The sequence below is a fragment of the Pongo pygmaeus genome, chromosome 14 (genome assembly GCF_028885625.2).
Source record: "Pongo pygmaeus isolate AG05252 chromosome 14, NHGRI_mPonPyg2-v2.0_pri, whole genome shotgun sequence".
Taxonomy (NCBI): domain Eukaryota; kingdom Metazoa; phylum Chordata; class Mammalia; order Primates; family Hominidae; genus Pongo; species Pongo pygmaeus.
Window position 1 is genome coordinate 31,983,754 of NC_072387.2, and position 24,739 is coordinate 32,008,492.

The 24,739-nt window shown below is 40.0% G+C and overlaps 2 protein-coding genes and 1 long non-coding RNA gene across 3 annotated transcripts in view; all 3 read left to right on the forward strand.

Moving 5' to 3' along the window:
• The window catches only part of LOC129011217 (phosphatidylinositol 3,4,5-trisphosphate 3-phosphatase TPTE2-like), a 716,449-nt gene that overhangs the window by 404,456 nt on the left and 287,254 nt on the right, over positions 1-24,739 (forward strand). The gene's annotated exons all lie outside the window — the stretch shown is intronic.
• The window catches only part of LOC134738007 (mitochondrial intermediate peptidase-like), a 163,218-nt gene that overhangs the window by 32,662 nt on the left and 105,817 nt on the right, over positions 1-24,739 (forward strand). The window contains 4 exon segments of the mRNA XM_063650642.1: positions 15,361-15,514; positions 17,117-17,194; positions 19,089-19,293; positions 20,500-20,609. Of these exon segments, the coding sequence (XP_063506712.1) occupies positions 15,361-15,514; positions 17,117-17,194; positions 19,089-19,293; positions 20,500-20,609 (547 nt within the window).
• Positions 898-10,767, forward strand: LOC134738011 (uncharacterized). The gene is made up of 2 exons (XR_010123488.1): positions 898-941; positions 1,682-10,767. It is a non-coding gene; the product is annotated as an uncharacterized LOC134738011 (long non-coding RNA).

Here is a 24,739-nt window from a genome sequence, read left to right on the forward strand (position 1 = left end):
CACTTAACTGTACTCTGTAAATATAGCATGCCCAAATGGTGGTTCCGAGGTAGGAGATCAGCAGGACTTGTTTTCTGGTCACAACCTCCTGACCAAAACAGGATCTGGTCCAGACAGGATGAAGTAAAGAAACCAGCCCAGACCAGCAGCTGGCAAGGAAAGGGATTTCTGGCTGCCCTCACTACTCATTAGCATAAGACACTCCCACCAGCGCCTTGACAGTTTACAAGTGCCAAGGCCAATGACCCAGAAGTTAGCACCCCCTTCCTAGAAAGTTCTGAATAATCTACCCCCAATTTGCATTAACCCACTCCTTAATTTGCATTTAAATAACAGTGGGTATAAATATAGCTGCCAACAGCCCACAAGCCTGGCTCTGGGCGCACTGTAGGATCTGATCACAACCTACTTTTGTTTTACAGAAAGAAACATCTCTACTCACATTTATTTGTTCTGATTTTTCTTCCACCCCTCTCCTCCACAGTTTATCCCAGCCAAACCCCTTTCTGTCTCAAAGGCAGAACCTCTGTCAGGGGAGCAGTGGGTTCCCATTGCATCCCTGCTTTGTCTTACACATCTGTGACATCTTGCCAGGTGTCCATGAAGCCGCTGAGTCTGCACTAGCCTTGTGTAGCTCCTGGCCCTGCTGTGCTAACAGCCTGTGTGCTACACAGTAGACCTGCTAATATGTTCTGGGTGTTAAATGTGTCTTGTCAACCATATTTTAAAGCTCTACAAGGACAAACATTCTGGACCCTCAGTAAATACATATTAATTCATAGCCCCTATTCAAGCTTGTATCTAGACCAGTAACCATGAAAAGCAATCCAGTGATGAGGTTTTTTTTAGAAAGAGAATGCCATGTTTTTGCATGACATGTTTGCAGTGCTCACTCGTTGATGGAGTCTTCCACCTGCTTGCTAAGTCCTTGAAATCACCAGGTATGCTGGGAACACAATGTAGTCTGCCAGATATCCATGTGGGGCTTTAGCTTATTTTAAAGTTTTAATACTAATTTATTTATTTGGCTATTAACTCAGTAAAAGAACCAGGAAAAGATGCAGAAATGCATCAGAAGGGGCTATAAGAATCGGGTTTTAAAAATCTATTTTAAGTAGCTTAACAGGCTACTGAGTTTTGGTTTGAGGCCTCAGTAATCTTGATTGACAAGAGGAGGCTGCTGCACAGGTAATGGATGAGAAAAGAAAGGAAAAATATCATAGGTTGGGTTTGGGGTTAGAGGAGTGGAACAAAGTGAAGATTTCTAAATGCTTGTTAAATTCATCACCTTTCAAGTAAAGACTTAAATGTGTGGCTTGACACAAAATGAAATATAGAAGGGGCTTTCCTTGATTTGAGCTTTTTTTTTCAAGTTAACCTCAGGGAGTCTTTTGCTTTTATGTTAAATACCTCAGATTTATTTCGAGTTTTTAATGTTCGTCTAAAGAAAAGTAAGAACCTGTTTAGAAGCAGGAGGAGAAATTAACGTGTTTTAAAAGTGCCAAAGGTTGATCCTGAAAAATACTGTAGTAGTGTAAGTGACTGTCAGCAAGTCTTAAAGAGCCGCTCATTTTTCTTTTTAAAAGCTTTAGTGTAAGATTCTTCATGGAAGAGTAACATTACTTCTTTCAGATATGAAAATAAATTATTTTATTTGAAATTAAATTTTATTTTTGATTAGGCAATTCATTCACATGGCTCAAAAAATCAACAATGTTAAGAAGTATTAATTGAGAATACTCATCTCTACCTCTGTCCCAGAAGTCATCACTTTTAAGTTGTTTAATGTATCCTTCCAGTGTTTGGGTTTTGTTTTTGATGCTTTGGAAACACTATTTCTTTTCTGTAAGTAATGAGTTTCAGTATTTCATTTATTTTGGTGCTATTTTTGTTTGTTTGTTTGTTTATTTTCTTTTTTTCTTTTTTTTGAGACAGAATCTTCCTCTGTTGCCCAGGCTGGAGTGCAGTGACGTGATCTCAGCTCACTGCAACCTCTGCCTCCTGGGTTCAAGTGATTCTCCTGCCTCAGCCTCCCGAGTAGCAGGGATTACAGGCATGCACCACCACACCCAGCTAATTTTTGTATTTTAAGTAGAGACAGAGTTTCACCATTTTGGCCAGGCTGATCTCAAATTCCTAGCCTCAAGTGATCCGCCTGCCTCAGCCTCCCAAAGTGCTGGGATTACAGGCATGAGCCACCACATCCTGCCAATTTTGGTGCTATTTTTAAATTAAGATATCGTTGGGAAAGGGAATTCAGTATTGTCTATTCCTTGCTAAGATATATTTTTAAAATCTCAAGAGCATTCACATAATGAAATACAGATGTTTTGTGTTTTAAACTATTCAAAAAATGGGCTCTCACAGAAGGACTTTTTTTTTTGATGTGAGAAATCGCATGCTTTGTTAGTATAGGATTAGTGATCTTGGTGGTTTTAAATTTTTAAAAATTAACCTTTATTATGAAAACTTTCAAAATAAACAGAAATAGATAGGAAATGGATGGCTCGGTCAAAAGAAAAGAACAAAGAAAAAATTGTTTAAGAAAAAAATGAATTAAAAAAACAGAAGTAGAGCAATATAAGTAACCTCTGTATATTGATCTCCCAGATTCTACCAAAAAAAAAAAAATTAGCCCGGCTAATTTTTTGTATTTTTAGTAGAGACAGGGTTTCACCGTGTTAGCCAGGATGATCTTGATCTGCTGAACTCGTGATCCGCCCACCTCGGCCTCCCAAAGTGCTGGGATTACAGGCATGAGCCACCACGCCCGGCCAATTACCAAGATTTTTCTATGTTTGCTTCATTTGGCTCTTTTTTAAGTTTTCTTCTTTCTTTGCTCTTCTTTTCCTTCTTCCTTCCCTCCCTGCTTTTCTTCTTTCTCTTTTCTCACTACTAATGTACAGTCATGTGTCACTTAATGACAGGGATACATTCTGAGCAATGCATCATGGGCTGGGCACAGTGGCCCATGCCTGTAATCCCAGCAGTTTGGGAGGCTGAGGCAGGTGGATCACAAGGTCAGGAGTTCAAGACCAGCCTGGCCAACATAGTGAAACCCTGTCTCTACTAAAAATACAACAACAAAAAATTAGCTGGGCATGGCGGCATGTGCCTGTAGTCCCAACTACTTGGGAGGCTGAGGCAGGAGAATTGCTTGAACCTGGGAGGTGGAGGTTGCAGTAAGTCGAGATCATGGCACTGCACTCCAGTTTGGGCAAGAGAGTGAGACTTTGTCTCAGAAAAAAAAAAAAGCATTGTTAGGCAATTTTGTCATTGTATGATCTTGGAGTGCACTTACACAGACCTAAGGGTATAGCCTACACACATGCCTATGCTCTCTGGTATAGCCTGTCGCTCCTAGGCTACAAGCCTGCACAGAATGTTACTATACTGAATACTGTAGGCAGCTGCAACACAATGATAAGTATATATGCATCTAAACATGGAAAAGGTATGGCGAAAATAGGTATAAAAGATAAAAAATGGTACACCTGTATAGGGCTCTTACCACAAATGGAGCTTGCAGGACTGGAAGTTGCTCTGGGTGAGTCTGTGAGTGAGTGGTGGTGAATGTGAAGGCCTAGGACATTACCATACACCATTATTGACTTTATAGACACTGTACACGTAGGCTACACTAAATTTATAGAAAGATATGGTTCTTTCTTCAATAATAAATTAACTTTTGCTTCCTTAACTTTTTTTACCTTATAAACTTTTTAGTTTTTAAAAACTTTGATACTTTTGTAATAATATGTAGCTTGAAACACAAGCACATTGTATAGGTGAACAACAATATTTTCTCTTTTTTTAATCCTTATTCTATAAACTTTTTTCTATTAAAAACTTTTTTTGTACTTTTTAAATTTTTTTGTTATAAACCAAGACACAAACATACACATTAGCCAAGGCTTACACAGGGTCAGAATCGTCAGCATCACTGTCTTCCACCTCCACATCTTGTCCTACTAGAAGGTCTGCAAGGGAAATAACAGGCATGGAGCTGCCATCCCCTGTGATAACAATGCCTTCTTCTGGAATCCCTCCTGAAGGACCGGCCTGAGGCTGTTTGACAGTTAACTTAGAATGAGTACACCAAAATAGTGATAGAAAGTATAGTATAGTAAATACATGAATCAGTAATACAGTCATTTATTAAGTGTTGTGTACTGTACCTAATTGTATGTGTTAGGCTTTCATATGACTGAGGGCACAGTAGTTTTGTTTACACCAGCATCACCACAAACATGTGAGTAATGCCTTGTACTCTGACATTATGACAGCTACAATGTTACTAGGTGATAGAAATTTTTCAGCTCCATTATCATCTCAAGGGACCACCCACCGTAGCATATGTGGTTCATTGCTGACAGAAGTGTTGTTACCTGGCTTGTGACTACTTTAAAGGAAATCCTAGCCCTCATGTCATCTCAGTCTTACACGTTTATTATGTACTTCTGAAAAACATGAACATCTTCTTACATAACTCTTGTATCATTATTACCTAATAAAAATTTAATAGCAATTTGTTGGCATCATTTAATATCTAGTCTATATTCGTATTTCCTTGGTAGTATCAAATCAGCTTTCTTCCCCGTTAGCTTGTTAGAATTAGGACTCCAACAAAGCCTCCACATTCTCTTGGCTTTTCTGTCTCCTGTCTCTTACTTTAGAGCAATTCCCCATGCCTCATGCTCTTCTTACTCTCTTTTTTGTCATATTATCAGCAACAGTTGTTGAAGAGACCAGGCCATTTGTCCTACAGAATTTCTAACTTTGTGGATTTATCTGTGTGCTTCCTTGTGGCATCATTTCACTAGTTCCTCTCTTCCTATCATTCCTGGAAGCTGGATGTTACATATAACAACTCACTGTTAAACATTTCCCATTTTTGGCATGGACACCCATAGGTGATGTTGTATACTTTGTGTCACATCACATCAAAAGACGTGAAATAGCTGAGCATGGTGACACATGTCTGTAATCCTAGTGACTTGGATGCTGAGGTGGGAGGATCACTCGAATCCCGGAGTTCAAGGCTGCAGCAAGTTATGATCACGCCACTGTACTCCAGCCTGGGCGACAGAGTGAGACTCCATCTCTTAAAAAAAAAAAGAAAAAAAAAAAGACATGAAATATCAGTTGCCCACTGAGGGTGATGTGAAGATGGACCCCTAGGTAGATTGATGCTGATAGGATCTCTGCAGTCTGTGGTGAGGGTTTCCCTCTCAGCTAGAAAGGGATCTGTGTGGTGTTCCTGGCAACATGGAAACATCCAATTTTCCCTCAGTCATTTACCCAGTGGCTTTAACACCCATTGATAGTCTTCATCTGAGTCAGTCATTCTTTTTAATTACCAATTCTCAAAATAAGGATTTATTGTAATAGTTTTCTGAACTAGTGACAGATGAGTATTATCTGGCTTTCTCTTTGTAAAGCGTCATTATAAACTAATGGAATTCCATTGATTCATTGTGTTTCAGTCCATTACAGTCATTTTGGAAGGATGCCAAATCTGTCATAACTTGGCCAATTGCACTGAAAAGTCAGTCTTTTAGGAGCTTGTTGAGTGAGACTCAAAATACCTGTGTTTATTATTCCCAGTTGAGTTTGAACCACTTGCTGCATCCCTGCAGGACAGAAAAGGGGTGGTGATTTCTCCAGTTGTGAGCCAGGAGCATCTGCAACCTGGGGAGAGGTCTGAGAATAGGGTCTGTTGCTGGACTCAATCATTCAAAGAGGGTTGGAAAAGCTCCTTAGGCAAAGCAAATGGCTGTCCGGCCACTTTCCTTTCATCGTTTTCCACAAGGCTCTGGGGGAGAAAATCTCTGCCTATTCCCCTTTCGCTGCTGCCACTTGTTCCTTCTCACTAGGTTTTCATTCCTCCCTGTCCCAGGGCTAACCTGGATCCTCTCTCACGACATTTCCACATCTCCCATTCTGTTCTTCCTAAAGCAAGATGCAGCACATAGGTGTTATTTTTGGTTATTCTTTCCTACTGTTCAATTTTAGACATGGCTGTTTGATTTCACATTTTGATACAGCTTAGGCTGAATGAGAGCCCATTGCAATAGAGGTCTCCTTGCTGTAGTGAGATTTGGCCCCAGCCTCTATGGCGAGAGTTCTGTCATCTAGCGGCACATCGGTGTGGTGTCATCTTCTCTCCCTAAAGTCAGGCCTACTGGTTTACTTGCCTAATCCCTAGGATAATGATGGAATTGTACCGTCTTTCTTTAGCTTTGATTTCTTAGTTTTCAGTGAACTGTGTTGCTGATCTGCACCATTAATGAAAATTATTTCCTGGTTGCCAGGAAGTTTGACTGGAGCAATTTTCTTGCCACTAGCTTCAGAAGTCAAGACAGAGCCAAATTAGCAATGGTGGATTCTTTATAGAAGAGGGGGAAAGGTCTTTTCAGTTCTATATAGTTACCTGAAGGGCAAACAGGTTTCCAGTATCATTCAGTTCCTTTACTGCTACCTTCTCTATGTAACCAAATAAAACAGTAGCTCTCCCTGTGGTTTTCAAGGCAGCATTTCAAAATGTCACCCAGCTATAACATGAGAATTATACTTAGTCATTCCTGATGCCAAAAATACAGTTTCATTTGCTTTCGATAAAGTTAAAAATAGTTTCTCTGACAGTACTGTCACATGCCGTGTTCTTTACAAGTGACCATTTTTTCCTTGCCCACACGTGCCCTCTGGCACGCCATCTTGTTCATTCTGTAACGAGCCTCTGGACATTTGCCATTTGGTGCACATGTTCTCTGTCACATTTGCTGTCACTCACTGAATAGAATAAGGTAAGACTGAAGCTATGTTTACCTGCAGTTTCAACCTGGATTCTCTGACTGTATTTGATTGTGTTTTATATTTTCACTAAGTTTGAGGCCATGGTGTTTGGACGTAATATCCAAGTTCTTTCTTTACCTTAATTCCAGGTGTGTCAGAGGTTGAAATATAAGTCTGACTCATAGAGTGTGCTTCATAAATACAGTGATCCATTGACTTTTTTAAAATTCAGTTTACAATGATGAATTCTTCAGTTGAAAGTCTCTTCTTGACTGGTATTTCTATGCTCATTTCAATCATAATTAGTGTTGGATGAAGATTAGATGAAGATTTTGATACATTACTAAATTATATTGTTCTTAATTTAAAAGACCTAATTATATTTATACCATTGTGTCATGTTGATAGTGGTATGTTCTGGTTCTTTGCTGAAAATTTGTAAACTCACATGTAACGTATTATAAACCAGAATAGCAGAGCGTTTATTGGACTTATTCGGTCACCTGTAGTGGATAACATAATTTTCTTCCTCTTTCTTTCTTCAGAGGAATCAAAGGGTTCTAGAGATCCCTTACTTCTGGGTCCAGATCCATGGAATTCTTTACAAAAAATAGTCATAAAATTCTTGTAAAACTGTAGAAGAGTCTGAGGTGGTGACAGGGATGGCACTGAAGCCAAGTCCTCAAAATGCACCTAAGCTCTGTCTCTGCTGGTTGTGGCTCTGCTGTGCTGTGAGGTCCTATGTGCTGCCCGTGGTGCTTTCCCACTGTCTAGGGTCTCTAGATGAGAGAGGAAAATGTTATTTGTAGCATCTATGCAGATAAGGAAGCTGTGGATGGAGATGGTGCAGTCAGTTGTTCACAGGCCGGCCTCAGCCTCGGAGTGCTCTGCGGAGGCAGGCGGAACCACATGATGAGCCTGGCATGGAGGGCTGTGCTGGGGCCTGTGACCACCCAAACACCCTCTGTGCATGTTTTTTCACTCCGTGTTGAAGACGTGAGCTGAGAGCACAGCAGTCACACCCTCCTGACTGGCTGGTCATGTGGGACTGCTCCTTGGGGCCCCTCAGATGTGGGTTGGAGCTGCGGAAAACACCTTGTAGCTTTTTGAATCTCTTCCACCCTCTCTGGACCTCTCTCCTTCTGGCTCTTCTTCAGGAGGGAAGTAGCCTGCATTTGTTGAGAGTCACTGAGCGTGTGGAGGGGCATGTAGTCTCGCTCTGGATGGCTGAGGCAGCTGAGTAAGGACTAAGGCACTAGTGCTTGCTTGAGCTTGTCTGCCCCATTTGCTTGAATCCCCTTGGGCCTTTGCTGCCCTCTTTCTTCCCCTTTGAGTGCCCTCCCTCTCTTCCAGGAGCCTCATCTTTCCAGGTGTGCTCCAGATGCTGCCTCTTCTTTGTAGTTCTCTCTGTTCCTCCCATTCCCAGCTTCTCCCCTCTGCCAGGTGAAACTGACCACAGCCTCATCTTTGAGCCAATGCCATGTTTACACTGCTCCTCTGCCCCTGATCATTTGGATTGGTTGTCATTATTGTTACAGTGTGTTCATCTTTCCACACTGAGGAGTTGTCATGCAGGCACATGGCAGGCGATTAATGAAAGTTTACTGCATCTACACAGCTTCTTGACACAGTGTTGCATTTCTTTTTAGAGGTAAGGTCAGCTTTGGGGAATAGAAGGGAACTGGAATAGGAGTAGAAGAAGGGAACTGGAATAGGAGTAGAAACCACTGGGTTTAGTCCTGTCCCTGTCCCTGTCTCTGTCTAACAGCAATAATAGTGGCTATAATTTACTGTGGGCCTGCTTTTCTCCAGGAACCATCCCAGGTTCATTGCATGCGTTTCTGTAATTGTTAATGGAGCGTGGAAAGTATTTCCACTTTCCTGGTGAGGAAACTGAGGCTTCAGAAACCTAAGTAACTTGCTCAAAGCATGGAACCAATGAGAAATAGTATTTTCAAACCCAGGGCTCTCGTGTATTCCAGATTGCCTTAGACTGTCACAAGCCTCTGAGTCTGAGTTTCCTCAGGTAAAACGAACAATAATTCTGATAATAATTCTTGCTCCACCTGTCTCACAGAATCATGTAAGGAATAAGGAGATTCTTGATTCTTGATGTGAAAGTACTTTGCAAATTGTGAAGCACCAAGACAATATAAGATAATATTATCTCAAACCACTATAGATCTTGCTTCACCAATTATTCTAACTTTATCATAATCACCATCTCTTCCTTTGTATTAGTTTCAAACCCTTTGCCTGCAGACCTGCTAAGATATCTCTTATCTTACAACACACATAATTATCCTTCTGTGACTGTTGGAGAGACTGTGGTACTATCTCATTTTTTTCCTGCCGAACTTCCCCCAGTCCTACTCTCTGCTGCTGCGTCCTCTTTCTAATAGCTACAGTCTGGTTTATAGGCCTGTCAGTCTACCCAGCTAGTGTTTCCAGGTTATCAGCCACCTGCCAGCATGAAATTCAGTAATTTGTTTTACTGCTCAACATCCCTGATGTCTGCAGTTTTCTGTTTGGGTGTTTTTTGTTTTTTTTGCTTGGATTTGAGATCCTAATGTCTGCAGTTTTTGACAGTGCTGACCATGTCCAGTTTCTTAAAATTCTTTCTTCAACATATACCCTCAGACTTCCTGTTATCTCCTTTTTTATCACCACACTCATTTCTCTTTTTACTTCTCTAAATTGGTCGTTCTCAATCTTTGTTCACTGTTAGGCTGCCGTAGGAGTCAATGCAGGGATGTAGTGTTCTCACTGTGACCAGTAGCTCCTCACTCTTGAAAGCATTTTGGGAAATGTATGTAAGAATGAATGGTACAATTACTGTGCTTCCTTTAGTACTTGCTTTAACTTGTAACAGATATTTGTGAAAAACTTCAGTACCTCAGCCTAAACAAAGATGTGCCCTCCTGATGATTTTTTTTCAACTTCCATGCTGTTATCATGCAGTTATAAAGGATGGTCTCAGGCCTTCTACTTGGTTGTTGTCATAGCCTTGGGAAGGTTACTTACTGTCTTGTAAACCTGTTTTCTCCATTGTAACATAGGGGTGATGGTATTACCTTAAAGGATCATTTTTGCTGCTTAATGAGATATGTATAAAGGGCTTAGCCCACTGTCATAGTGAGTACTCACCAAATGTCAGTTACCATCATCATCATCATCATCATTTGGTAGTGATAGTTTTCTGTTTGTAGATTAAATTTAGGGAAAAATGGACAACATATTTGCAATATAGGTCAAGCATTTCTAATCTGAAATGCTTCAAAATCCAAAACTTTTTGAGTGCCAACATGACACCACAAGTGGATCTCATGTGACAGATTGTGGTGAAAATACAGTTAAAATTTTGTTTCATGCACAAAATTATTTAATATATTTTGTAAAATTACCTTCAAGCTATGTATATAAGGTGTATATGAAACAAATAAATTTTGTGTTTAGACATAGGTCACATCCCCAGAATATCTCATTATGTATATGCAAATTTTCCAAAATACAAAAAAAATCCAAAATCCAAAACATATCCCAAGCATTTTGGATAAGAGATACACAAACTATATTGAACTTTCTCTTGCTATAATAATCATGAATCTTTGCATTTTAAGCTGACCTACATGTCACTGCCAGAATAATCTTTCTAAAGCACAGGATTTTGTCATTTCTCTCCTCTTCTTTCTTACTACTAATAGCGGCTATTCCCCCATTGTATGCATTCTGGGGAGATCCAGTAAATGTTGGCAAAATAAAGGGCATATCTCTATTCTTCTCCTCTCTGGTGCCTAGCAAAATTAAGAAAAAGAGCATCAATATATCTATATCTATATATAACAACAAGACAGATCAGGAGGGCAAGGCAGGAGGAGGGGAATCAGTAAATACTATCTAAAATTGCTAAACCAGTAAATAAATGTTTATTTTAAAACCAATAGAGGCCCGTATCTACCAAAAGTATCAAAATTAAGAGGCAGGAGAACCGCTTGAACCCAGTAGGTGGAGCTTACAGTGAGCTGAGATCATGCCACTGCACTCTTGCCTGGGTGATAGAGCGAGACTCTGTCTCAAAAAAAAAAAAAAATTAAAAACAATAGAGAAACCACCAGAGAAGCTAAAATATAGACTATAAATATCACTAATATATCAAATTATTAGAAAGAAAAAGGAAATGCAGTACACATAGCCAAAGAAGGAAAATAAATGAAGCATTAAAAGAAACATAACAGAATTACATTGGCGAGAGTGAGGGCACTAGGTATTTTCATACACTGCAGGTAGGAATGTAAGTTAGAACAGCTTTTTTTTGGAGGATAATTTGGAAATACCTATCAAAAAATTTAAGATCTTGTACTCTTTGCAGCAGTGTCATTTCTTCGGTTTATCTTATGGATAGGCTTGTGTGGGTGTGACAAGGACATTTCACTATGGCATCATTTTAACAGATAAACTAACAGCAGCTTACTGTCAGTTAAAAGGAACAGAGGCAGACCAAGGCAGGGAAGTGAGCTCTGGGTGTGGCCTAACCGGTTGCATTTTCTGTAAAGAAGTTAAAATCAATAATAAAACTGATGAAAAGTCTGGGATCCTTTAATATCCCCATGTGTGGGAAATTCCAAACTATGTCAGTGGTCGGATACTTCCCCCATTGATGCTTCAGGCTCTCATTGGCCTTGCCTCCTCTGCTCATGTACAACACAACAGGAGATGCATGAAATAAGCTTTGTTATGTGTTTGCTGTGGGTGACTACACCCATGAAAGAAAACAGCCTAGGGCTTTATATACTAAACTGGAAAGTATTCCAAGTTATATTTTTATGAAAAAATATGTGTAAAAATACATATCATGTAAAAATACATGATATGTATTGATATTTTTCATTTTTATGTTAAATGAAATTGCAAGATAGTGTGAATGGTATGATTCTATTTGTGCCAAAGTAGGTTTATATATACATGAAGTTTACATGCATAAACTTCTAAGAGTGTGCATAGAAAATGCCTGGAAGGATACAGAAGATATTTACTTCTGGGGGTGGGCATAGTGAGCCAGGGGACAAGACAGTATACTTTTTGCCCATTGTTACTATTTTTGAGGTGTTTTTATTTTAAAACAGGCAGTTTAGAAATTCATTTGTTCCCTGTCATTTTAGGGTAATATCGTAATATTATATAAACTTACATTCTATACTTAAATTTTTTTTCCAAGATAAATTGTTTCCTTGAATTTTGCCTAACACGTGATTGTCATGGTCATTGGATAAGTCAGTAAATATTTTTAGGTTATAGTTTAGTAAAATAAGCTGTGTTATTAGCTTTACTGTGTTTCTTTTCCATAAAAGTAAATGTCATATGTTCATTATAATCTTAAGAAGGGTACAATTTTAATATGTAAAGTTTCTTTTTATTCTCCTTTATTTTTGTGTTTTTATTATCTGGCAACAAAAAAATGAATTGCTTTTTATAACCAATTATAGTTTAAACTTTCTTGCCTTGGTAGTAGGTTCTGTGGGAAGTTTCTGCTCTGGTAAGTTGTGATTCTCTATGGCTGCCTGCCTGTCTTTCCAGTTTTGGGGGCAGCACTTTGCTCTGTGGCCTTGATTCTCTGCTAAATCTAAGAAGATTCTTGATTTTCAGCTTGTTCAGCTTCCTGCTTGTTAGGATGGAGTGGTGACTTTCAACCTCCTCATGTGCAGGAGTGGAAACCTCAAGCCTGGACCACTTCCTTTTATAATTTATTTTCTCCCCACTTTCCATGTACTCCTTTCTCTCAGTTCTTCAGTACCTCTGAACTGTTCTGTGTCTTCCTTCCCAACCCTCCCTCTGGTAGTTCAGGGGTCTGCCCTTTACCCTCTTCTCTGGCTGCATTGCCCTTCCCTAATGGCCGTGTCTCCCTCTCTGGCTCTAATATCCAGACAGTGAAGTCTCCTTGTTCTCCTTAGCTTTGCGTCCTGAGTGTCTGGCATCTCATGGGCATTTCACAGTTGGTGTCTCCAAAATGGAGTTTATTTTCTGTGAGCCCTCCATCCTCCTCCCATCATTGCACCTCACCCTCCTCTCTTCTCCCACAAACACACCCAGATTCCCCTTCCTTTTTTTGTGTTCGTTGTGCTGGCTGATTCAGTGACTCTACCATCCACTTATTTGTCCAAGCCAGAAACCTGAGTGTTATTCTAGATTGTTCTGTCTTTCTCATCACCCTCCAAATCCAATCACTCACACAGTCCTGAGACGTTTGCATCTCAAAGGAAAAACACATTCATCCCTGACCCCACTGCCCTCTGTCAGAGTTCACCCTCTGAAGCCTGGAAGTCTGTCCTCCTCTCAGCCCTCCCTGCCTCCTGCATTCCACCCTCCATGCTGTCCACTGTGCAGCATTCCAGAAAACATCAGATGCTCCCCTATGGCCTGCAGAAGCTGTCTCCCAAATGGCATCTGTAAGCAATTCATTGAGAGTATAGTCATAAAATATTAGAAATTGTATGTATATTTATTTTTCTTTATCTCAACTTATAAAAATGTCTGCTTTTCTTTTTGCAGTGTGATAAAACAATACCACATGCATATACTTTATGAATGTACTTACAGAAGGTTGAATACTCAAAAGTTATTTTAGTGTGCATTGGTGAGGAAGCTTAGAGGCCATGGCCTATGGTGCATGGTCCCAGTTCCTCAGCTTAGTGGACCAGGCGCTCTGTTTTCTGGCCCCTGCCTGCCTTTTCCAGACTCCGCTCCCATTCTTTCTGCATTTATCCCTGCATTGGTAACTGCTTCATCTTTAACCACATCCTTTCTAGAAGTTACCAGGCTATTTTATGCCATCATACTTTAGTTACACCGTCGCTTCTGCCCAGAATTCCTATTATGATTCCCATTTTCCATTCCTCATCCCAGCCCTGCCTTGCAAAGTCTGATTCCGTGTTTTTTGTTTTTTGTTTTTTTTTGAAATGGAGAGTCTTGCTCTGTCGCCCAGGCTGGAGTGCAGTGGCACAATCGCGGCTCACTCAACCTCTGCCTCCTGGGTTCAAGCAATTCTCTGCCTCAGCCTCCCGAGTAGCTGGGATTACAGGCACCCGCCACCACACCTGGCTAATTTTTGTACTTTTAGTAGAGACGGGGTTTCACCACGTTGGCCAGACTGGTCTTGAACTCCTGACCTCGTGATCCACCCACCTCAGCCTCCCAAAGTGCTGGGATTATAGGTGTGAGCCACAGCACCCGGCCGATTCTTTCTTGATTTCTATCCGAGAAGCTTTCCCTAGTGCTACTCTGCACTCCACAAGTAAAGTCATCATGCTGTCCTTTGCCCTCCCATTGTGCAGTGCTCATTCATTCATACTTCAGCACTGTCTATTGAGCGCCAGCTGTGTGCCCACTGCTCCAGGCCCAGGACACAGTGTAGTTGGTTCACTTCTCTGCCTCTTTCAGTGCCAGCTGCTTAGACACAAAGGCTCTTCATTCTTCTCCTCCAGCACCCTGCAGGTTTGCTGACAGCATGCTTGAGTGAACGAACCAGGGAGCGAGGGCACTGGATCACAAACGTCTCTTTCAACACTAGGATTCTGTTTAATGAAAAATCAGTCAGAAATTAAGGTGTAAATTTGTGGATGTCCATAGCCAAAGTCTCATTTGTTGTGCAATTTATGTTCACTTACTAAACTCATTCATTTATTAGTAACTATGTTTGTATATTTTTATATATAATTTTGTTGTGGGGACTCTTATTTTATGGAACGAAGTGTTGTGCAGTTCTAGAATCACAAATAAAGCCAATTGAAAAAAAAATGTGTATTTTGGTAATCCCAAAAAGTAGACATATAATGAGAACCTACGATATTCTAGAGCCATTATTTTTGGCTATGGCTGTATATTTTGGCTTGACTTAATGATTCAAATGTAAACATTCAGATCACGTATTTTGGATTTGCCTTGGTTTATGTTGGAATATATAGAACAGAAAAAGTTATTTTTGGGTGAAGAATAATTCGCCTTACTAGTTATGTTGTCCTTAACTTAAGATATCTAACTATAAAACAGATAAGTTAAGATCTGATTATTTATATTGCAGGCACGTTTTTTCATAAATGAATATTTTACTGGATGAGAACTTTAAATTCACTTAATGTGCCTCAGGATTTTTATTCATTTAATATTTATGTATATAAGTCACAAGTTTCTAGAATATAACTCATAAGGTAAGAGTTACCATTATAACTGAAACTGATCATATTTTGCAAGTATGTATAAGGAATGTATACAGTGAGCAATTGAGACAGTGCTTAATTGGGTTAGTGAAAGAGTAAATAACATGGAAGGGACAAAGGTTAGGGAATGATATATCTACCTTAATTACTGACTTATGACTAACACTAGTAATAATCAGACTGTCATTCTGAAGCAAACTGTCTGAAAACCCCTCAAATGATATAAATACACTTTTATGTTTTGAATCCTTCTTTAGCGCCAGTGATCTTAAGTATTAAATGAAAAGTTAATTGAATTTACCTTCAGAAATTGAAACAAACAAAGGTGCTGTTGAACCTCTCTTCCTTCTCTTAGGTATAATATTGAGCCCAGCCTATATTGCCCGTTTTTCTCTCTTGGAGCGTGCATGGAAGGCCTGAATATTTTGCTTAACAGACTGTTGGGGATTTCATTATATGCAGAGCAGCCTGCAAAAGGAGAGGTGTGGAGCGAAGATGTCCGAAAACTGGTGAGCTCCTGCTCAGCCTGCAGTTGCATGCATTTGCCTTTCGGTTGGGCAGTTGAGTCAACAGCAGTTTCAGGTTTACATTAACTTTGCCCTGATGGAGTGTGTCCCCTGCCTTATTTCTGCTTCACAAAAAAACTCCAAATTGCACTTCTGATTTAAGACACTGTATAAAGGACCCAAACATAAAACAGCAGAGTTTTCTAAAAAAGTTTTTTGGAACTTGATAGAAGGTTGAATATATATGCACCTTCATATAACCACAAATTGTATTTATAGGAAAATTGTCCTTTACTTTGTGTATACCTTCAGTGCTGTGTGTCCGTTTTGGTTAATTCCGAAATCCATTGGATACGTGACCTTTTTTCTTTCCAACCCCCATCCCATGTTGTAGGGGCTTATATTTGCATCAGATATTAATTTACGTCCTGTGTTCTGATTTATTTAATTTCTTTGATAATAACTTCAAGCCTGGAAATCATCTTTCTTCTGTGAAGACCCACTTTATATGAGGCATGAATATTTTATATTTTTTCTCATAGGATTTGAGGCTTTGTTGACCTGTGTGTGTCACTAAGGCTTTGTATTGTTTTGTTGTTTGATTTTTGCTAGCATGCTTACCACACTGCTTTCTTCACTATATTTTAGGAAATGTAAACAGTCTCATTGCCTCGGCCACGTCTTGTGAGTGGAGAGTAGGTGTGGTGGTGGGATTGAAAGGAGAGTCAGGATGGGAGGACGTTCATCACTGCATTGATTTACTTCACTATCTGTATTACAAACTTCCAAAAAAGATAGAGATTGATAAAATTCTGAGATATAATAAAAAGGAAAATTTATAAGAGGAGACTGAGAGGACAAAATGCGGGTGATGAAGAGTTTCCCCAGAACTGCAGAATGTGCACTCCACTGGGGTCCAGCACTGTCAGTTGCGTTCACTTCTGTATCCCCAATGTCTGGAAGAGTTCCTGGCACCAAGTAGGTGCTTAATAGATGTTTGATGAACAATAAATATATACTTGCAGGTAATTTTAAAGCACAAAATCGGGGTTCTCTTTGATGGAATCATTAAATTCTGAAAGAACAAAGAAGGCAAGATGGAGAGTAGTGGTTGAGTCTCTCCTATAAGCTATGTCTCTTGGAGGGGGGATAGATAGTAATATTGCTGATTTTTAACTCAAGCTGGGAGCTGCATTGTGGTGTTTTCAAATTCAAGGGTTATAATTTGCTTGGGCATATATCACGACATTCCAGGATTTGAAGGAAAAATAATTTTGCTCCTAAAATTGTCCAGCCAGCACTTCTTCCCAGCTCTTGTGGGTGGTTAGTAAAGGTATTGTAGAGGATAGGCAGTCAGGACAAAAGGTCCTCATGAGGAGGATTTCCTCTCCTGGACACAGAATTCCAAAACTAAAATCATTCAAGAGGTGGAGCAGAAGAGGATGCGGGGAAAAGAGAATCTATCTCGAGATAATGTGGGGTGTAGAATGTAATTAAAATGTCTATATGTGTGGCTGTGGATGTTTAATATACAGATTTTTGTGTTAGGGATTTTAGAGAATCAGATGGCCTCGTTTACCACCAAATTTAAATTTTTTTTTCTAGGCTGTCGTTCATGAATCTGAAGGATTGTTGGGGTACATTTACTGTGATTTTTTTCAGTGAGCAGACAAACCACATCAGGTGATCCTTTCTTTATAAACTGGTCTCTCTAGAACTGATCAGCATTTCATTTGTATCGATGTGAACTTTGTATCATTTTTTAAATTCCATGATATTTAAAAGTTATTAATGATGGTTACCAAATATATACATTTGAAATTAAGATAGAATTTTAAAATTAAAAAGTTTATGGAAATAATTACATCAGTCTATATTTGTCACTTTTATCTGGGCCATGGTATTAATTATAGTAATAATGACAACTGACATTTTATGAATCCTTATTTGTGCCAACCAGTGCACTGAGTCCATTATACACATCAACCTTTTAATGTTCACGTCACCCTTTTGACTAGTTACTCACATTATGAGGAAACTGAAGCCATAGAGGTTAAGCTACTTGGCCAGAAGTGCTAGGACTTAAAGGCATACATCCTGAGCAGATCCCCAACTTTTAACTCTTTTCCCTACTTGACAATGAACCTATTCTAAAACTGCAGAAGGTATTCCATGTGGAAACCTTACCAACCACCAAGTAGCTCCTTATGTGGAAGATTTGAGGCAGCTCATCTCCTTTTCTTTAGCGTTGGCCGACTTTGACAGCCAGTCGGCTTTAGCAGTTTCATGTAGCTTGATGGGAAATGTCAAGAGTTTAGGTTATAAGTTATAACAGAAATAATCTACCTTATGTTTGAATAGTGATTCACAATTTCCAAAGCACAGATTTTAACAGATGTGAGCTTATGAATTCTGGACAGCTACTATGGGATTTGACAAGGAAGCATTTAGAGATGAGGCTTTCAGAAGCAAATTATTTTCCAAGATGATTTGGCTAGTAGGTGTGAAAGGTAGGAACAGGGTGCAGGTCACCAGACTCTGAGGCCAGTGTTCTTCCTCTTTGCTTAAATGGGTGGGTGGTGGAGACTCAACTTTAGTGATTAGGAGCCCTGGCTCCTAATAGTCAGCCTGGGTTCAGATCCAAGGTGTGGCAATTCTAGCTAGGTGTCCTTGGACATGTTATTTAATAATCCTAAGACTAGTTTTAGTTTTATCATCTGAAAAGTGAGATACCTGCTACATAGGGTTGTTGTGGAGAATAAGTGATACAGTGTATGTGAGTCTCAGTGTAGTGCCTGTTTCAGAGTAAGTTATTCTGGGTCTGGATCCCTTGCTTTACACTAGTTTAGATCCCATCTCGTTCAAGTGATAAAAGTCAAGAGAGGCTGGGCGCGGTGGCTCATGCCTGTAATCCCAGAACTTTAGGAGGCCGAGGCTGGCAGATCGCTTCAGCCCAGGAGTTCAAGACCAGCCCTGGCAACATAGTAAGACTCCATCTGTACAAAAAAAAAAATCTAAAAATTTAGCTGGGTGTGGTGGAGCACACCTGTAGTCCCAGCCAATCAGTAGGCCAAAGCAGGAGGATGGCTTCAGCCCAGGAGGTCCAGGCTGCGGTGAACCGTGATCACAACACTGCAGTCCAGCCTAGGCAACAGAGCAAGACCCTATCTTAAAAAAAGAAAAACAAAAAGCAGCCAAGAGACATGGAAAGTACCTACTAGTTCATTATCTGACACATAGTAGGGACTCAGAATAAATGTTAGTGTCCCTTCCTAAGCTCTTTGCTGACTTTGTTTCCAGCATCTGGCACAGCATCATTTCAATGCATGTTTTGGGACCAAAGTAATGAATTAATCCATAGAAACTGAATGTGTTGTTGATGTTTTAAAAAATTAAAATTTTAGCAGAATAAAAAATGTCAAGAAAAGGTGTATATATGTAAATAGATAGAATAAGAATATAATTAAGTTAAAGTTTGCACTCACACATTTTTGGTGAAATTTTATATTCATTAAGACTGTTCTACTCTTCACATTACCGAATACTCTTTTCCTTTTATGTTTTCTGATTCTTAAAGGATTGCCATTTCACTATCCGTGGAGGCAGACTAAAGGAAGATGGAGACTATCAACTCCCAGTTGTAGTTCTTATGCTGAATCTTCCCCGTTCCTCAAGGAGTTCTCCAACTTTGCTAACTCCTGGCATGATGGAAAATCTTTTCCATGAAATGGGACATGCCATGCATTCAATGCTAGGACGTACTCGTTACCAACACGTCACTGGTGAGCCATGAGGAGGGCTTTTATTTACTACAATCCTTTACAAACATACATTTTCTTTTAAATTGGGAAAGGGGCTTTTTATTTGGAAAATGTGATCATTTTACCGTGTCCTGTGGTCTTTATCTCAGATTGCCTCATCCTGCCTTCCCCATGGTTGTGCAGCCTGATCTTCCATGCTTTTTTCCATGCTTGCTAACAGCTTTCACCAGGGAATAATCTCAGTTGTCTTTCAAGTTTGTCCCTTTTTACATTTTACAGTGTTTTATATTGAATTTAAGTTTGTGGCTATGTGTGTGTGAATAAAAAGGTATCTCCTTAATACCTACCACAGAGTTAATAAGTAAGTGAATGAATGGTCTCTGTTTGTATTCAAAATCAGAAAACAAAATAAAGCATGCTTAAGAAGTATGATGAAGTCCTTTTAATTTTTCATATACTTTGCCCTGTATAAAATCATAGTTCTGCTTTGTAGTTTTTATGCTGCTATGTGGCTATATTTTGTGATATTACAGACTTCCCTCTTCATTGTCTTATCCTTAAGTCTTAAGCTCACTATCACATATGGTCAGCATTAGACCACTAATGAATTGTTGGCATCCAGCATTTGTTAACTAACTTTACACACAGTATTTTGGACAAGGAGAAGGTATTGAAAAGACTGTAGGTGGGCTGAACAGAATCATTAAATGTCATCTAAATTTCTTACAGGATTTGTTACTTTAAGTAATTTTCAGTTTAAAATATTTCTTTTCCTCACTGAGAATTGACTTTGTTACAAAAAGTAATAAATGGATAAAATAAAGTACTTGTAAAAGAAAGGAAGGATAAAAGTATTAGGTAATGGAATTTAGTGAATTAAATACAAACGCTATATTAATATTAGAAATGTTTTAATTTGTTTCATGTATAGCCAGCATAGCTGAAGACAGGTTTGTTTGTAAAAGGTGTGAGCCATTGCTTTATAAGGTGTTTTAGCAGCTGTGCAAATATTTTGTTTTAATTTTGATATAAAGGAAAATATGTAGGATTATAATAAACTTTTTTGCAAATATGTACAATAAATTTATAGAAGAAAAATATTGATTTAATGAATTAAAACTTACAGTTCATCAGAAGTACAAATAAAAGTTTTAAAGAGTACATAAAAAGTAAGATAAATATATTGATTTGATTCATGCCAACTTTTTTTTTTTTTTCTTGTTTTAGGGACCAGGTGCCCTACTGATTTTGCTGAGGTTCCTTCTATTCTGATGGAGTACTTTGCAAATGATTATCGAGTAGTTAACCAATTTGCCAGACATTATCAGACTGGACAGGTAGGAACAGTAATATTGTCATCTTGTCCTTTGGGTTGTGATAGTTGGCGTTTATGACATCCTGGATAAGTTGAACTCTTCCTGCTTTTCAGAACTCACCCTCTGTTAGTAACAAACCGTTTATTGCTTCTTTTTTTCCTGATTCCCTCTTTTCTTTTGCCAGCCTATTAAACCATAGTCCTAGCATATAGTCATGTGTTGAAAAATAGCTACCCTTTATTATATGCCTGGTAATCTGCCATTTAGTCCTCATAACCACCCCATAAGGAAAGCACTTTATCCCCATTTTCCAGATGAAGAAACAAGCTCTGTAGTAGAATAGGCATTCAAGCCTGTCTCACTTCTAAAAAGCCTTTGCTTCTGAATATTTATTCTCTTGGTCTGAATTTTTATGTTGTCTCATTAAACTGAACCCAATGCCATATTTTGCCAGTATGCCTAGCATCTCTGTGATGTTTAGTCTGCAAAGTCCTTAATTTTAAGGCTTAAATTTCAATGATGCATTCTAATATTAAAGATTTTTAAATTAAAATGTGAGGTACCTTACACTAAGTTAGCTGTAAGTTGTCAACATTGTTCTGTTTACTGTCCATGTGTACATTGGAAGATACGTTCTTTCCCTTCCCTCTAATTCTGATTATACTAGAACCGTATTACGTGAGGTGATGTTTTTCCCCCTCAGACTGTATATACCCCCGGTACAAATGTAAATTGTATTCATCTGTGAATCCTTAGCACCTAGAATAAAAAAAAAGCACTGAAAGAAATTAAATGACGGGACGAATAGAATTAGAAACAGAAGGACCTTAACCACCTTTATTTGTGACTCTTCTTCTGATTATGTCTCCAGATGTGTAATATTATTTGGTCATTTCTTTTTTTTTTTGGACTTGATTTTATCTGTAGAATAATCAGTGATCTTCTGGCTGGCACAGTGGCTCATGCCTGTAATCCCAGCACATTGGGAGGCTGAGGCAGGTGGATCACTTGAGCTTGGGAGTTCGAGACCAGCCTGGACTACATTGTGAAACCCTGTCTATACTAAAAATACAAAAGTTAGCCAGGCGCGGTGGCACATGCCTGTAGTCACAGCTGCTCAGGAGGCTGAGGCAGGAGAATCACTTGAACCTGGGAGGCAGAGGTTGCAGTGAGCCGAGATGGCGCCACTGCACTCCAGTCTGGGCAACAGAGTGAGACTGTTAAAAAAAAAAAAAAAAAGAATAATGAATGATATTCTGGATAAGTAATCTGAGTGACTCTTCAGCATAATATATTTCAGTTATTAAGGTGGCAAATTTGTGATCCAATTAACTACCCATCCATTAATCTACAAAGAATTGTTCTGGGAATTATGTAGAATTGGCCAATAACATAGAGGGGCATACCCTACCACGTGATAGCATAATCCATCTATGGCCATGTATTTTGGGGACTGGGAATGATTAGGAGTTCAGTGATTGCTCCCTGCCTGAGGTGCCTTAGAGCAGAGCCCTGTGCACAGGCAGGGCCAGGAGGGCTCTGCCTGGGGGAACTGGGGAGGCTGGGGAGGAGAAGTGCAGGAGGAAGGAGGTCTGGGAAAAAGAGAAGCAGCATTCGCCAGTCAGCTCTCAGCAGTACTCATCTGTTCCACTGAAAAACATTTATTGAGGACATAGGACAGAGAGGCCCTTCAGTCAGAAAAGACTTACTGAGTTTTAATATTTACCAGTCTGCATTCTCAGCATCCGAGAAACAGCCAAGAATAAGTCAGGCAACATCCCATTGCCCGCGGTCTTTAATTCCTAGAGGAACTGAGACAGAGCCTGACTAGGGTGTTGCCGCCCGAAGGCAAAGCCCACGAGAGGCGAGGAGCAACCTCTAGACTGCTGGGGAGGCCTGGCCAGGAGCTGGGAGCTAAAGGCTGAGGAGGAGTTAGACAGGGAAAAACACGGCATATGGGTTGGGTCTTCTGCTGCTGGAGCAGCAGCCAGTAAAGGCTTTCAGGCGGGAATCAAATTTTCACTTCAAGAAAATCACCTTGGTGTCAAGGAGGAAGCGGATTGCAGGGGGTGCGGGTAGAGCCTGAGAGGCTTCCTGGAGAGGCAGGCTCCGGCTCCGGGGGCTCGGCCCCTCTCCCCTCATCCCAGGCGCGCGGCCTCTCTCCACCCACCCTTGCTGGGTGGCCTCAGCCCTGGCGCCCCAGCAACCCGCAGACAAGTACACGGCTGGTGAAGGGGTCAGGGCGGGAGGCAGGGGACGGCGAAGGGGCATCCTGCTTCCGAGGGTTCCGCAGGGTCAGGCCAAGGGAGGCGCCACTTAGTGTGGGATACGTGGGGAGCATCAGTGCCGCCAGGAGGGGTTTCTGCAAGTTTGAGGAGTCTGAGGTTTCGGAGGTCGCCGCTGCCAAAGTGAGAGCGCGTGGTGCAGGGGTGGGGAAGGAGGGTCTGGCGGGGGGACGTGAACACAGGGCGTGGGAGGACACACACGCGGGGGTGACTGCACGAGAGGACCGGGAGCCTTGCACAGTAGTCATTTGTTTAAAAGTAAAATCTGGAGTGGAAATTTACCACAAATACAAATGTCAATTTTTTTTTTAATTGCCATCTACTTATAGAACAACCGGGAGCAAAGAAAGGCTGGGGTCACTGCTCCAAGTGTGATGTAAGGTGCAAAAGGAGAGAGCTTCTCAATGCCTGTATTCTTACTAAATTATTCTGTAAGAAGATGCATTGTTGAACTAGATGCAAGAAAACAAGAGTAAACCCAAAATCTAATCCAAGATAGATGAGATAGGAAGAAAGCACTAAGCTGCTTTGAATTAATTCAAGTTTCAGACACAGAAGACGGATCCAGTGCCCTTAAGGGACTTACAGACATAGTCTCTAAAGAATCTAAAATTTTGTGATTCTCATGGAGAATGGAAAGCGTGCCCAAAGGCAAGAGACGTGTAAATGCTTTGAGCTTCACAAGGGCTTGCCTCTTCTTGTCACTAATGAAGGCACCAGGGAGGTTTATTTTATTTTATTTTATTTTATTTTTTAATTTTAAGGGCAGTCCTAGCCTTAAGGATAAGAAGTTAATTCTCTAAAATCCAAGTCTTTGTAAATAAATGGCATTTAATCTCACAAGGAAAAAATAACAGGGTTGCATGTTTATGCCTAATTTTCTATCCTGCTGCATTTCAGGAAAGGATTTTTTTAACATTATGAAATATATTCCAGAGAGGTCTCAGGTAGAGGATAATCAGTGACTTATTAACACCTACAAGTATTTTATCAGAACTATATCATAGCATAGCCAATGAATTCCTTGTGGTGGAAGAATTAGATGTATGCTTATCAGATTTGCAGGTGCCATGCAGCTGTCGGAGATAGCAAATACCAGAGGTGCTCATTCAAGATTCAGAACGTCTTGACAAGCTACAACATCAAAGCCAAAGTAGAATTTATTGTAAATTTATCTTAAAATCAATACCACAGGTATAGAAGGAGTACAAACTTGGTTGCAGTTCAGGTGTTTAGACATAATAAACTTAACATGGATCAACAGTCTGATGGGTTTTCCTATAAATCTCCTTCAATTTTAGGCTACCTTTGTGGAGCTGTGGTGCCTAAGGACCCAGAGGTCATTGTTTCTCTTCTCAGTGCTTGTAGATTTTGACCTTCGGCGTAACTTCTTCTCCATTGCTCCAAATTAGCACAGAATTATATCTAGGTGGCCTCATTCTCCTGGAAGCATGATTCTTGTCCTTCCTAAACCTTTCTAAGATGCAACTTTCTTTTTTTAATGTTTTGATCATTCTCTGAAAGTGGGATCCCCTTGTTATTTACCTATTTATATTTAATAGCTATATTAGTTTGTTCTCTGTTCCTTAGAAGAGAATACCTGAAAATGGATAATTTCTAAAGAAAAGGAATCTATTTTTTACAGTTACGGAGGCTGAGAAGTCCAAGGTCAAGGGGCCATATCTGATGAGCGCCTTCCTACTGGTGGGGACTCTGCAGAGTCCCACGGTGGCGCAGGGCCTCACATGGCGAGGGGGCTGAGTGTGCTCACATGCTAGCTCCGGTCTCTCTTCCTCTTCTTATAAAGCCACCAGTCCCACTCCCATGATAATCTCTTAATCCATTATAATCAATGGATGAATTAAT